General features: G+C 32.2%; 1 protein-coding gene across 1 annotated transcript; it reads left to right on the top strand.

Moving 5' to 3' along the window:
* The first annotated feature begins 421 nt into the window (after positions 1-421).
* On the top strand, positions 422-9,320 carry LOC132281892 (uncharacterized). Its single transcript, XM_059783552.1, has 7 exons — positions 422-425; positions 3,265-3,453; positions 3,725-4,191; positions 8,059-8,503; positions 8,639-8,946; positions 9,046-9,138; positions 9,243-9,320. Exons 1-7 carry the CDS (start codon positions 422-424, stop codon positions 9,318-9,320), a joined length of 1,584 nt encoding a protein of 527 aa, XP_059639535.1.
* The last annotated feature ends 7,133 nt before the right edge of the window (positions 9,321-16,453 follow it).

Consider the following 16,453-nt stretch of genomic DNA (forward strand, 5'->3'; position numbering starts at 1 on the left):
TTACCCCAAAAAAATATAATGCCAAAAACAAATGGTGGATATTTTTAGGTTCTTGATGATATATATATTTTTAATTGATTATTATTATTATTATTATTTTGAAAAGTAGCATCAATGTGCATGTATGTAGTACTCAGGGCTGGCCTGGCCCAAGTCGACTAAGGCCGCATAGGGCCTCAACATTAGGGGGTCCATAAGTGATAGGTTCCAAACAAAAAAAAAAAAAAAAAAAAAAACCCTTCCCATGAGTGATAGGCCCAAATAAAAAAAATAAAAACTTTTGTCCCTTCCCCCGAGTGATAGGCCCAAATAAAAAAATACTTAGGGCCTTCGATTAAACTAATTCACAACCCATTCAAAATTTGGGCCCTTATAAACTTAGTGATTAAATTTGAAATTGAATACGGCCCTTTAATACTTTATGGGTATGTTAATGTGTATTTTAGGAATTAACTTTGAAATTAAATGCTGTCATTTACTAATTTTATGTGTTAATACTTATGTATATCAATAATTACTTTGAAATTGAATGCAGTCATTTATTATTCGGGTAAATAATATATTTTTGACGAAATTTGAATAAATATAAGTTAGTTCTATATAACTTGTATAATTGATTTGATATAAAAGGGAAATGCTTGGGTCTAAGTTTGAAATCATTTGAAGTTGATAAAAACTTGTTAAAGCAAAATTCTACATTTTTTTTTTCTTTCAGAAATTTAGAATGGGTTGAAAGTTCTAAACTTGACCCATTTGGAAACTTGAAAATCTTTTTGGAGTTTAAATTAGTCTAATATTATTCTAACTCTTTAGCTCATCTATCCTGTGGGGAGTGAATTTGTTAGAAAAATATATATTTTTTACTCTATTATGAGAGATGGCAGATGTAAAATTTGAGAAAAACTAAAAAATCATGTGTTTATTTATTGTGTTTTCAACATTAATATATTTTATATGCTTATCTTCTTATTTTAATGAAAATTCTGCACTCTTATAAATTTTGTATGCTTGTGAATACTTGTGTATAAAGGGCTTCACATTTAAATTCGCCTAAGGCCTCTCAAGATTTTATCAATCTGAGGGTTGGCCCTAGTAGTATTGTTCTATCGATTAAAAAAAGGTTATACAATCTCCTTGTGGATTCTATATGACTGGGTATACTTTGTAGACATGAGATAAATGGAAGTCAAATGAAAGGAACTACAATATATATATATATATCTTTTTCTCCCTTTTTTTCAATTTTTTTTCCTACTCACAATATTGACCTTAACTTTTAACCTCTCATTTGGAGATGAGAAATCGTGTCCATTGTTAAAAATTAAAGATAAATAAATCTTCCCCTCACAATAAGATGATCGAAAGTTGTTCTCGACTCAGTTTTAGAACTCTGACTCTGCGTGAAGGATTGATCAGATTGAGTTCCATGTTAAAACTCTGTTAGTTGTAACAACATAGAGGTTGGTTGAACCTTATTTATTTGGAAAATGATAGGAGGGCCGAACTTTATCACCGAATGAAAAACCGAACTTGACGTGGTTCAATCCACGTCAGATTCTTTAAAAAGTTGTGTACGTTCTCTCTCATAGTTCAACATGGTTAAGAGTAGTCTTTTCTTTTATCAAATTCAAATTCACTGTTCTGTCAATCAATAATTTCCCGAACAACTAACTTTACACCATCGAATCCCTTCTTGAGTATCACTTTATTGGATATCAAAAATTTCCTCATCCTCTTTTAATCTGCAATAACATTGATAGTTCATATTTATTTCGCACCGGATCACACTAAGAAAAACTTCAAAAAGAAGAAAAACAAACTCTCACACTTTGTCTATAGCAAATACCTCCACAATCTCATACATGATAGTCTATTGTCTCATCAATAGCAATAAATAAACAAATACTCTCCATCAATTTTACCGATCCAACATTCAACCATGAGAATAAAGAGTTACCCATCACATTTCTCAGTTGTTTGTTTTTGGGTTCCCTCATTGGGTTGTATTACTTTCGGGCTCAATAAGCCCCTTGATTAATTGTTAGCCTTTGGGCTGTGTCTTTCGGTTGTGGGTTTTGTACACAGTCTTTCTTAAATTTGCTTATAATTATTACGAGGGAAAAAAAAACTTTAAGACAAATGGAGTACTTCATAAATCATTATTTATCCATGAATCCATTATGCATCATATAAAATATTCAAGTTACATTTGCCCAAAATAAAAATCTATTTCGAAATACCCGACTACTTTGTCCAATAAGAATACCCTAAGAGAGCCTATAACATATAATGGCGAGCTTTTCAAAATGAGTTTCTTGAATGCCCTTTTGTATTTTATTATTTAAAGTAAATTACGCTAACAAATTCCAAAGTTTGCTTTAATTACATTGAGGTAAAGTTTACCATGCAAAATTACTAATATGCCCATTGATTTTATGAAAAAAACATTTGTGACGTGAATTGACCAATTTAACTCCAATAGGACTTTTTGCATGGACTAAGGTATCTTTTAGATTTTTATACATGCATGTTAGTAAAAGTGCACTGCGATGCAAGCGGTTGAAAAATATTATTTACAATAAATTTAAAATTAACTATTTTGACTTATCTCAACCATAACTTTAAAAGTCCGAATTTATTAAAATAATTATTAGACTTAGAATTTCTTCGTTTATCTTTATTATTATTATTTTTTCCTCTAGTAATTCTCAACTTACTTACCCAAATGATAGAGTTTATGAAATGAAATGGATGAAAAAGGGACAAGAAAAGAATAGAATGAAACTCCTCTTTGACTATAGTTTTAAATTTGTTCATTTCTAATAAAAAGTTTTACAATAATTTGAAATTTCTTATATATTATAATATCATCAACATGGTGCTTTCCTAATTTTTATTATTGCATCTCAGTAAGATCAAAATGAGTTTTCACAAATAACTTTTTTTATTTTGTCTTTTAATAGTAAATTACACTAACAGTTTCTAAAGTTTACTTTAATCACATGGATATAAAAATATAACATGTAATATCTGCATCCAACTAGTGTCAAAACTTCGATACCATACAAAAGACATATTTCACACATCAATTGACCAATTTACTTCCCATAAGACTCATAAGTATCCTTTGTACTCTTATAAATATTAGTAAAAGCGCACGTGCAATGTAAGCAATTAAAAAATATTATTTGTAACAAATTTAAAATCAACCAGTTTGACCTATATCTCAATTGCAACTTCAAAAGTCTTCGTTGTATCATTCAGAAATAATCTTGGAGCCTAGAAGAAGATTATCTCAAGCTGAAGGTATTGGTCTTGAACAAGTTATTTCTGCTGAGGAAATTAAAGCTGTGGTTATGCAGTTTAGTCCTGACAAAGCCCCAGGTCCTGATGGCTTTCCAGCAAGATTTTTTCAAAAATATTGGGGGATTGTGGGTCAAGAGGTGGTGAATGGTGTTACTCATTTTTTCTTTACAAGCATGTTACCTAAAGGAGTGAATTCTACTTTCCTTACTCTTATTCCTAAGAGTAATCATGGAGATAAGATTGGCAATTGTAGACCCATTGCTTTGTGTAATATAATTTACAAGATTATTTCAAAAATCTTGGCTAATAGGCTAAGTAGTGTCCTTCCAAATTTAATTGGGCCTGAGCAGTCTGCAAGACTCTGCATTCGTCAAAGATAGGAGATTGCATGATAATTTTTGGCTTGTTTCTGATTTAGTCAAGAACTTCGGCAGGAAAAAAGGTGATCCATCTGTTGCTTTGAACATAGACCTTAAAAAGGCTTATGACTCAATGGATTGGGGGTTTCTACAGAAGATATTACTAAGTTTTGGGTTCAGTGAGAAGTGGATTAGTTGGGTGATGGAGTGTACTTCTACAGCCAATTTTCCTATTCTTTGTAATGGAGTGCCTGCAGGATTCGTCTTAGCTTCTAAAGGCCTTAGACAAGGATGCTCCTTGTCTCCTCTCTTGTTTGCTTTTGTCACCGAATATTTCTCCACTTTTATTGCTAAAGCTATTGAAGAAGGGAAGATGAAGAGGTGTAATGCTGTTCTTAAGACAGGGCTGAGCATTTCTCACGCTTTTTATGCTGATGACTTGGTAATGGTGGTGAAGGCTGATGTGGGTTCTATAAAAGGTGTTGAAGAAGTTCTTCAGAGATTTAAAAATAGTGCTGGACTTCAAGTTAATAAAGACAAAAGTTCTATAATTTTTTCAAAAGCAGTGAGAGGAAGAAGAAGATTAGCAAGAATTCTGAATTTTCAAGTGGAATTTTTTCCCTTCAAGTATCTTGGTTTACCTCTATCTAATAATTTACTTAGAAGTGGTGATTACATAATTCTTCTAGATAAGGTTGATGCTAGATAAGGTTCATTGGCAGAAAGATTAGAACTAATCAAGTCTGTTCTATTTTCATATCTGTATCATTGGCTGTTTGGCTTTAAAATCCCTTGGGAAGTTAAGATCATGTTGGAAAGAAGGTTTAAGAAATTCTTGTGGAGTGGTAAACAAGAGATTAGGAAGATGTCTCAATTGAAGTGGAGTAAAGTTACCCTATGTAATACCCCGATAATTTTAAAAGATTTATTAATTAGGATTAATTATTTTATTTTATTTTTCAATGATTTATTTTATTTTATTGAGTGCTAGATTAATTATCTTATTTTAATTAAGTTATATTTCGTGATTATGTATGATGATTGATTGTTTGTGTGGTTGATTATTGATTGAATTATTGGTGTGTTGATTTTATTGGTATTATATGACTTAGTTGTAAATTCTTGTTTGTTTATGTGCTTCATGTAATTAGTTATTTTAATTTCTGTATTTAATTAATTATCTTATTTATTTAAATTAATTGGATTGGGCTTAAGGAAAGTTGGACCAAAAGATGTGGTCTTGGGCTTGTATGAAACCTTATTGGGTTAATTAATGAAGGTCCGTGATTATTTAATTATTTAAATGATCACTTTTGTATCAATTATATTTATATATATATATATATAATTATATATAAATATAATTAATTAATAATTGTTATGGAAAGATATATATATATAGATATATATTTATTGATATTTATAAGTATATATGATTTAATTAACTAATGAGTTAATTATGGAAGGAATATATATTTATATATATATATATGTTTATAGATATAAATTATTTAAAGATTATTATTTTAATTCATAATACTAGTTGGAATAGGATTTGGAATTTAAAGTGTATAAAAATACACATAAGACTTTAGGGTTAAAGGTTTTACACGTTAGAAAAATAAAACAGACAGAGAGAGAGGAAGAAGAAGGGCTGACAAGGAGGAGGTCGGATCTGAAAAGGAGGACGTCGGAATTGGAAGAGATAATTAAAGCTTAAAGCGTCGGTTTCGTTTCGAAACCTTCAGGCGAGTTTTCTCTAACTTTCCTCTTAGAACTCATAAGGATTTCACCTTGAGTATCAAGGCTTTAATTAAATTTATTTGTTTAAAAATTATGGTTAGATCGGAATAATTAAAAAGTATAAACTATTATATTTGATTTTTAGATTATTGGATTTTAATTGATATATATAGGTGTTATGTATGTTTTAAAATCAATCTATAGGTGGATTTGTGACCCAAGAGAGTTAATTATGGTTTCTTTATTTTCTAGAATTGTTCTGTAATTTTCTGGAATTTTTATGATATTTTTAGGAATTTATTAGGATTTATTTTCCTATTATTTGTTAGGAAAATAATTATATATATATATATATATATATATATACTAGGTAACTGGCGCATGTGGAGCGGCGGCACAATAAAGAATTGATCCAGTGCGGCGCGGTGTAGGATAATAGGGTGTATACGCCAATTAGGGCCATTTGATTAATTAAACTTATGTGAATTGATATGGTGCATCGCGGCGCATAAAACTTTGGTGCGCATGTGTATCTGGTCCATAAAAGTGGTCTGATCAACTATGGGATTATTTGGTGTATTGCAGACCATGAGAAGATGGTGCACTCGCTGATCTGGACCTTAGATCTATTATAGTTAATAGAAAATAATCTAGTGTGAGCGTGTTCATTTGCGCACTCATTTATGACCATTGGATGCAGCATAAAGGAAGTGATGGATTCAGTGTGGTGAGCTCACGGTAGCTGAAAGAGCTTAGCCAATACCAGCACACAAGGAGGCTTGAATCCAGCGCGTGCAAGTGCATAGTAAGCACGTGGGCGCGCGTGGGAAACTATGTTGGCCTAATTCGACACTAGAAATTAAAACGGTCATAACTTAGTCATTTTAAATCGAAATTGGGTCATTCTTGAGCTCAAATTCAAGGATTTTTCGTCTTCTTTCCAATGGTACCAATTTCATTATCAGATTCCCATCCTACTAGGAGATATTTATGTTTTAGTGAGAAAGTGTCGGAAAACTATTTAAACCAATATGGAGTATTTAAAGGAAACTATTTCTGACATATTTAGTTGCACTAATTTGTGTAAATATAATAAATTAATAATTTGTTATGGAAGGAAGTGTATATATATATATATATATATATATGTATGTATGTATGTATATTAATTTTAAATAATCAAGGATTATTAAAGAAGGTGTTAAACACATATATACATTAAATAACATATGTGTAGGTATATATATATATATAAATCATTTAAGATGATTAATATTATCATTCTTATTTGGCATATCTTAATAGGCTGGTTGTTAAATTAATGATATGCGTATAATATGCATGTGATGGTTATGTATGATTTAGCGTATTGTTAATTTTAAAGTTAATTCATGGTTAAAGTGTGGGCATGGATGAATTGTCAAATGATTAAATATATTACCTAAATATTTGTATGAATAGAATACATATATGGAAAGCATGGATGAATTGCTAATTAAATGTATGAATAAATATACCTGTGGAGGCATGGTTAAATTGCCAATGTATAAATATACATACACGGAGGCATGGTTGAATTGCCAATGTATAAATAAATATACTTATGGAGGCATGGTTGAATTGCCAATATATAAATAAAAATATTTACAATGGCATGGTTGATTTGCCAAAGCATAATTACGTTGTTATGTGTTAGATGATTAAAATATCATCTATGGTTGTTGTATGTATGGATTGGATTATGGTTAGATATTCTTAAATGAGAATAGTTTAGTACTTACTGGTTAGTGTATTATTTTACATTAATAAAATAATATTGGGAAAGACGTGGATGATTTGTCAAAACTTGGATTTTGGATATGTGATTTAAACAATTAAAATCATTATCGGGTTGGGATTAAATAGAGTATTTCTTTTATTATAATTTGTTGTTTAAATGATTAAACAACTGACTAGGATGGGATTAAGGTCAAAGGAGTTTTTATAAAATGAAATGGTAGATTGGTCTAGGTATGAATATTATTTTAATAATTATTTAATAGGTATGGAAATTTAATAAACCTATTAATGGATGTGATTAGTATAGTATATATAATTATATATAGACATGTATATCGTGCTTTATTAAAGTTAAAACTTTATTAGGTTTGGTTTTGATCAGAGATGATCTGCTTATTGGTTTTCAGAGGCCTGGTAGAGTGAACTTGCTCGTAGGGTTTAACCCACGATTTATTTTTCAGGTTATTAGAGGTTCCAGTCTCGAGGTTGAGGATCCGCAGCTGGGAGACTGTCATTCGTCTATTCATCTTGTGTACTTTTAAATAGTATTGGATTATTGGATAATGTTTTAAGGGGTCCTTGAGTTATGGGATTTCCGAATTGTAATTGTTGGAGAATCATTAAGTAATATTTATTTATTAGTTTTCTTCAGCGGTTTATTTATTCTTTATTATTCATCTTTGTATTCTGTGCTTGTTAAATACTTAAATTGTTTTGATATCCCTTGATTTTGTGCGCGGACTTGATCAATCCGTGTTCCAAAATTAGGGGGTATCACACCCTACCTGCTGTGGAGGGCGGTTTTAATGTTAGGAGAATTATTGATATTGATTGTGCATCAAAATTGCATATGTGCTGAGACTTCATTCAGAAAAAGGATAAACTATGGATACAATGGCTGCAAGCATCCTATCTAAATAAAACTGTGTTCTGGTTGGTGGTTCCAAAAGCCACAGATTCTGCTGTTTGGAAACATGTTTTGGAGGTGAGGGATTTGATGCTTGATAAGGTCTTGTTCCAGGTAGGTGATGGTAATTGTTTTAAGCTTGTCACAGATCCCTGGTGCAATGAGCAATCTCTCATTCAATTATTTGGAGCTGCCAGGTTCAAAGGGGTCGATAGACAAACTGTCTTGGCTTCTATTATTGATCATGGGGCTTGGAGTATTACTGAAAATCTTGATTTCATTCAAAATGTCATTCAGCAGGTGGTTATTCATGAGGGACCAGATCAAATTAAGTGGAAAGATAGGCAGTTCAGCCTGAAAGCAGCATGGAATAGTTGCAGATCTTCAACTCAAATAGAGAAATGGGCAGGTTTAATTTGGAAGAAATACAGGCCCAGAGTTACTTTGTGTGATGTTATTATTCTTCATAATAAAAACTTGTCATTTGTGAACTTACAGAAAAGAGGATTACAATTAGTATCTGTCTGCCATAAATGCTTTGCAGGAGCTGATACTAATGATCATTTATTTACCTCTTGTGATTTTGCTTCAAGAATTTGGAGAGAAATTTTTGAGCTGGTTCATTTACAGTGTCCAAAATTTGTATCTTTGAATCAGGTGGTGGATTGGTTCATTCAATATACTGTGATAAAATCTATCAAATCAAATATTCTATGCGGTTTATTTGCAGTGACAATTTGGAAGATTTGGTCTGTGCGAAACAATGTGCTTCATAGTGAGATTCAAGATCCATCTAATCAGGTGGTGCAGGCTATTATTTGGGATGTAATTGCATATCTAAATCTTAGTCTGGTTGATTTTATGATAATTTTTGGAGATTAATATCTGAAGTGGAAGTTACTAGCTAGTAATTTCCAGGCATTGATTTTGATTTTCAAGGATTTTGCTTAGTTGTGGACAAGCACATTTGAGGGTTTGAAGATCGTGTGCAATTTTGAAAGCAGGCTGCTGACAGAATTGATTCCTGTTCCAGTTCGTGGTTGTGTAGTTTGACAGCAGACTGTTGTTGAGATTTGATTTGTGTTGTGATGCCAGATGTGTTCTTACACTTGATTGTTTCTGCTAATAGATGGTGGGTTGTCTTTTAGGTTTTTTGGGTTTCATGGTTAGAAGCAGCATGTGGAACAGGGCATAATGGTTATCTATGTGTTGCTTATTTGTTTTAGGTTTTTTTTTTTGGTTTGTTTTTTGATTTATGGTTTTGATTATCTAAGGATAAGTTAATTTGGTGGTATGTGGGTTTGTCCATTACCTTCTTTGTATTGGAGTGTTTTTTACTCCTACTGTAATTGTACTTTTTGAAATATTATAAAAAATCCCATTCAGGAAAAATAATAATAATAATAATTTTATAAATTTATTAAACACTGAACTTTAACACAACTAAACAACGACCACCGCACACACATATATAATAATAATAAATAAATAAATAAAATGAACTACCTCATTTTATCTTAAAAAATTGGTAGTTTTATAAATGACAAACCAAATCTTCATTAAAAAATTGAAGGAGTTTAGAAAAATACATACTTTGATAAACTATTAATATCATATGAGAATGTAAGGGAAAAGTTTTAGAAAGTATATGTCACTTTTGAGAATTCACCAATGAAAATAATTTATGTTTTTTTTTTTTTTTTTTTTTTTTTTTTTTCACCCATTTGTTCCAACGGGAATATCGAATTCGAACCCTCACTATCATCTATAGAAGTAGAGGAGATACATTAAGCTATAACCTTCGAAATTTGATACAAAATTTTAAAAAGTCACTCATAACCATAAGTTTTTTAAACACTTATAAGTTATTTCTTATTTGAGTTTGGTCTCTGTGACATTGCGATTTCTTTAATACTGTTTTATCTTGTTGTCCAACTTTTATTAAATGGGGTGAACTTTATATTCTGACAGCTTAGTGCACCTCCAACTCAGCTGATCTCATAAGTAAGATTACTGTAATTGCAACAAAATTCTATACGTATAGAGTTTATTGGTGGGTTGTTGAATTCTACGCACATAGGGTTTACTGAGTTGTTATGAAGCCTTTAGTGTGTTGCAGAGAAAATGCCATTAGAGAAATAATATAATTGATATAATAAGATATTACTTGTTTGTGGAATTTCAGCATTTTATAAATTGGTTTAATGTTTGAAATTGAAATTAATTAAGACTATAATGGATGAAAAATTTGTAATTTGCTTTTCCTTGTGGCCAAGTAAAAATGTATAATTTCCTCCCTCGTGGCTAAGTAAAATGGGAAGTGTGGTAGGATTTATATATAATGATAATTATCAAGTCACAACAGCTTTTCGTAGTAAGTATAATCTTCTTCATGCTACTTCGTATATCTAATATCCTCTCAATATCACTGTAATATCCAATTCACACATATGGTGTCCACGTAAAATGCACGTGAGCAGAACTCTTCAAATAATTTTTGTGAAATTATAGAAAAAAAAAAAATATAGAAAACTTTAGACTTTTCCCTCAACGTCATTGATGTGTTCCATTTCACGCGTGCAGTATCCAATTAAGCAAATTTTGTGATGGAAAATTAAAGAAAGAATTGAGAAAACCTTAGACTTTTCTTGATAGGCACTCTGGATTTACACATATGGTTTAATTAGTTCAATAAATATTTACGGTATAAATTCAAATGGATAAATAAAGAGTAATACTAGGGAGGATGAGGTTCATCCTCCCTGCTGACATGGCCTTTCCTATGGTTGACACCTGTTCAAAATAAAAAATCATAAAAATATGGATAATACTTCGGGTTAAATCCATTTCACGTAATCACTCTCTCCAAATTGTTCTGATTGGTTGGATTTGAAGGAATTGCTCGTCAATCCAAATGGGTACAACGAAAAGTCTATGGGTTGTGGCCGGAGATCGACAAGCCCATCTAAAAAATATGGAGGACGTGTGCAGCAAATGAAGAATTGTCAAGTTGGCCCAAAATCGACCGGATGGCGTTGTCGATGGGCTCAGCCTAAGAAGGACAACCGCCGAACAAGAAAAATGGCAGCGAAAGGATGAACAGAACGATGGTTTGACGAGCCCTCTATGGCGTCTGACGGCGACGGCGATCGACGAGAAACGGTCTGTCGGTGACGACAAACGGCGAAACCTGTATCAGTCCAGATCCATGGTGGGTCCAATGAAATATATGGTCCTCTGACAAACTGATTTGTACGTAATTGACGGTATTCGTCGGCGGTACGAGTACGACGGATGGGCGGCGGCGATTCGGAAAAGAACAGAAGAAAGCCTAGCCCCATCTTGCGAAAGAGGCTTGAACATGGTCTCTGTAAGTTAAATTTTTTTTTTTAAACTCCTCTGTAAGTTTCATAATCAGCGTAATAAAATATCACTGATGATATGTTTTTCAACAACATCGATGGAATGAAAATCAACGGGCCTCTGGCTGCACAAAGTCGATGGGTTGTTGCTGCAGATCGACGGGCCTCGTCGATTAAAAAAAAACGATTACATGAAAGGATTTAAAAAAATTCATCTCGCCCAGTGCCTTTAACAGGTCATCGTCCATGAGGCTTAGCCCCAAAATCGAAGAGAGAACAAGCACATGATTTCCCAAAAGTGCTTAAAATGGAGAGAGATATGGAAGATTAGAATGGTCTTTGTTGCAGTTGAGGTATTGAGGAAAGAGGGAGAGAAGAGAGTCATTACAATAAATGGATTTAACCCGAATAAATGGGTATTATCCATGTTTTTATGATTTTTTATTTTGGACAGGTGTCAGTCATAGAGAAGGCCACGTCAGCGGGGAGAATGAACTTCATCCTCCCCGCACAGGATGCAAATATTACTCATAAATAAAACTGTGGGGGCAGAAAATACCCACCAATTGAAGTACGACCTGTACAAATGAAGTGTCGATTACAATTCAACGGATGTCCAGAATCAAGGCCCATATAATTGATTAATGCGTTTAGCCCGGGCTAGGGGAGCGGGCCGACCAGTTTAGAATTACACTTTAGGCCCAAATAAGTGGGATGCGTGGCCACGAAAAACAGTCCAAAAAGGACAGAACTAGGGTTTTGCTAGTAGATAAAGGAAGCGAGGCCCCAATAGAGAGGGGGGAGAGAGAACAACAAAGGTACCGAAAGAGGAGCGACGATTGCCACCACCAGAACTACGTTTTTGACCTGATTCCCGATCGCAACCATGAGATCATTGGGATACGTAGGCAATCTAGATGATCCTAGGTTCGGTCATGGCATAAAAAATGATCAATTCGATCTTCCTCTCTTCTGAAATATCTATTTTTGTATGGATTTTTATATTTTTGACTATGGAGTGATTGTTCTAGAAGTTCTATTTGGCTAGAATGGTCTATGGAAGAAGATTACATCTTCAAAAACATTTTTATTTTTGTAATATTATAACAAAATGAGTTGACATGGAGAGGAACACAAACTTCAAACCAAATTGAAGATTTTGTCCAATATGATGATAACATTAAGTTTAAAGGTGTCATTAATTCCATTCGAGTAAATTAATTATTTGGATGGATTACCAGCATCCTGGACAATAATATATATGAACCCTTGACTAATTGGCTAGGCTAAAGGCTTTTTCTTAGATTAATTCATGGCATAATCAAGTCAACTTTGATCATATTTTCAGCTCGGCTCTATAAGCTAATTATAAGCATTCGTAGGACTATTAAAAAAACTAAAAGGTAGGACATTGAAAAAGAGAAGAATTAATAAAAAGAAATGACACTCTCCTGAAAACCTCTCATGATTAATGGCGTCAAATCTTTGAAACGGTATTAAATTGTGTAAATTGATTTAATTTTTCAATAATTGAGTTCAGTTTGTAGGTTTTCAGATGTTATGAATTTGACAATTTTTTAAATTAAAATTAATTAAGATTATAATGGGTGCAAATATGTATAATTTACTTCTTATTTGAGTTTGATCACTATGACATTGCAATTTCTCTAAAATTGTTTTATCTTTTTTTATAGACAATAAACACACTCATTTGTCCACAGCACTCAATACCTCACCTGTGAAAGTGGGTAAATATTACCTTCATTCTACAGTGATACAGATGGCTGAGTGCAGCTCAATTCAACTGATATCATAAATGAGATTACTGTAATTGCACCAAAATTCTATATAAATAAGGTTCGCTGGTGGGTTATTGAATTCCAGACAGACAAGGTTCATTGGTTGTTTATCAACCATTTTAGTTTGCTGCAGAGAAAAGTCACTAGAGAGACGATATAATTGATCACATTAGATTAGACTACTTGTTGGATTACAAGACTAATCTCACCTTATACAATGATATTAGAAGGTCGTGATAGGTTTTTATAGCCAAGTAAAATGTTTCAGAGGTCACTGAGGTGTATGATACCACAACGAGAAAACTTTGACTTTTTTTTAATTGCTCTATTTGTTCTTATGAATGAGTGGCACGCGGCATGCATGCATATTCTGATTTATCAATTGTCGTACATGTCGTCATGTTAATTTACTCGTACTCATTTTATATTTTGTAGTTGTGGTGTTCCTTATTTAATTATTTATTTTTGTTATTTGTCTTTTTTTTTTTTTTTTCTTTTTTGAATAAACATTAATTCCATAGAGAAAATGCTTAACATACACTAGTGGCTTTTTTATTTTTATTATTATTATTATTATTTTGGTGACGCATACACTAGTGGAATTGTAGATAATGTTAAACTAGCTTACAGGTTATAAGACTAACGCATATTACAGAGACTTTTACTTACATCTCATGACGGATCACGTGTCTTTCTTTAGGTAAAATATACGAAAAAGAAGCCAAATAATAAAATTTTCAATAGATGTTAAAAAAAATAAAAAAAATACAATTTCATTTCGGTAAACAGTAAAGATGTGTCTTGTTTCTCTTCAATATTTCACTTGATCCTTGTAGCCATCTTGGTCATGCAACCGGGTTAGGTCACTTTTAGGTTTGTCTCTTTGTAACTTTGACTGTTGTTTGATACATTATTTTCTCTTTGTTAATTGTATCTAACAATTGGCCTTTCGGTGCATTAGAAGAACAAAAATGATAATCAAACTCTTCTTTCATGGAATTCCAGTTCAATTCTCTCAAATTATTTAAAGATTGAAAAAGGTCCCCCCGGCCGCTGCATGCGGAGAATAAAGCAATTTATATAAGATATGTGAAAGGTAAAAATGTATATGTCCAGAGTTGGACTATTCCAATGAGCCGAAAAAATAAGAAAACTAACAAACAAAGGTAACAAGAAACCCACAAGGTCGCTTAGTTCCCACCATGCTAATCTCAAAATGAGTAGATAGTTGTTAACATTGTATGTAAGTAAGAAACATCCTAAGTTCAAACCTCACTCGGAACTCTGCACTAGTATTACATCAGTCATATACATATAAGAAGTCTCTCATCACTTTTATTTATTTAGTAAGATTGTATGGATGAAAGAAAAATTTGTACAAACAAGACCTTTAGAAGCCCAAGCCACAAAAGAAAGGCTGAAACCCAACTGCAGAATAGACCACTACAGAAACTAAGTCCAAGCCCAAGGCACTGGTCGGTTATGCAGTAGGGTTTCGACCTTTCTTTGGTGCCTTGGGCTTTGAAATTGGGTTTGGACTTGAGCTACTACAACTCTTGTTCGTACAATTTTTCATCATATATACAATCATACTAAAATAATAAATAAAAGTGATGCGAAACTTCTTATGGCAAAAGCATCATCCTATGTCAACTCCTTGTGGAACTTCTGGTTTCTAATCACAAATGGAAACGAGACTCCCCTGAAAACCTTTCAACATTCACCGCATATATCTTTGAATCGGAATTAAATTGTGTAAACTTGATATAATTTGCATATGATTTGAGTGCGGTTTGTGAAAATTCAGGATTTTATAAATTTGGATATTGATAGAAATTAAAATTAATTAAGATTATGAAGATTTTATAATTTGCTGCTCATTTGAGTTTGCTAACTATGACTGCAATTTTTGTTAAGAATTACAAGACTGATCTTATCAGATAAGATGATATTAGAAAGTCACGACACTTCTTCATAGTCAATAGTCAAGTAAAATCATCTCCATGTTCTTAGTATATTACTAGTTTGAATTATATGACTAAAGTTATTGATTAATGATATTAGAAAAGTCACCGTATACAATTCAAGGAGTGGGTCATCAGAACTCTCAAAACAATTTTTGTGATTGAAAATTAGAGGAAGAATTGAGAAAACCTTGACTTTTTTCGAATATTTATTGTTTTTCGTGTAAACATTTACATCTTTATGTCCCAGTTAAATCATATCCATGTTATTACTCGTTTGAATTACAAGACTGAACTTATTTGATACGATGGTATTAGAAAGTCACTACGACGTACATAGGGCAACAAGTTAGGCAGGCCCAACCTTGCCCGGTCCCAACCCGACCTCAACCCGAAGTTGGGATGGGTTGGACTGGCCCGATGTCATATATATATATATATTGGTAGCAACCGCTGTCTCCACAGTCGAAAAGAGGAGGAAGAAAGGTGTGAATGTTGTTCCAACATTTTCACATTGCCAATGGGCCTCAATACATATTATATACATCAAACTTATCCGGATTCTAGCAGAATGAAATAATACTGACATGGACAATAAATTTTTTATAAATTTTATGATGTCTATCATTATTCCATTAGAATTTTATATTGTCTATCATTAATCCATTAGAATTTTCTCTCACTATCTGCAATCACATATATAGATATATAAATATATTAAAGACCAATTAAGATACAACACTTTACATATATAGATACATATATATATATATCAAAGATTTGGAAGGTAAATAATATAAAAGTATTGGAAGTTTTTTTTTTTAATTTTAGGTTTTGGATTGGGCTTTGTTTATATATATATATATATATATTAAAGACCAATTAGGATACAATGCTTCACATATATAAATACGTGTATATATCAAAGATTTGGAAGGTAAAAAATAAAAAATATTACAAGTTTTTTTTTTTTTTTTTTTTTTTTTTGAATTTTGAGTTGGGTTCGGGTCGAGTCCGAGCTCGAGCCCAACCCGAATATGTCTGGATTTTGAGAAAACTCAATCCAATTTAAGTCCAATTTGTGAATTTAAAAGCTCAAGTTTCAAAAGTTAATTTAAGTTCAATTTGTGAATTTAAAAGCTCAAGTTTCAAAAGTTTGGGGATGGGTTTGGATTGGGGTGCCTCAGTTGCATCACTAGACGTACAATCCTGAATTCAAACGGATCAGAACTCT

Source organism: Cornus florida, unplaced genomic scaffold (genome assembly GCF_030987335.1).
Source record: "Cornus florida cultivar Cherokee Brave unplaced genomic scaffold, ASM3098733v1 CherokeeBrave_3.0.0_Hap2_Chr11, whole genome shotgun sequence".
NCBI classification, from domain to species: Eukaryota; Viridiplantae; Streptophyta; class Magnoliopsida; order Cornales; family Cornaceae; genus Cornus; species Cornus florida.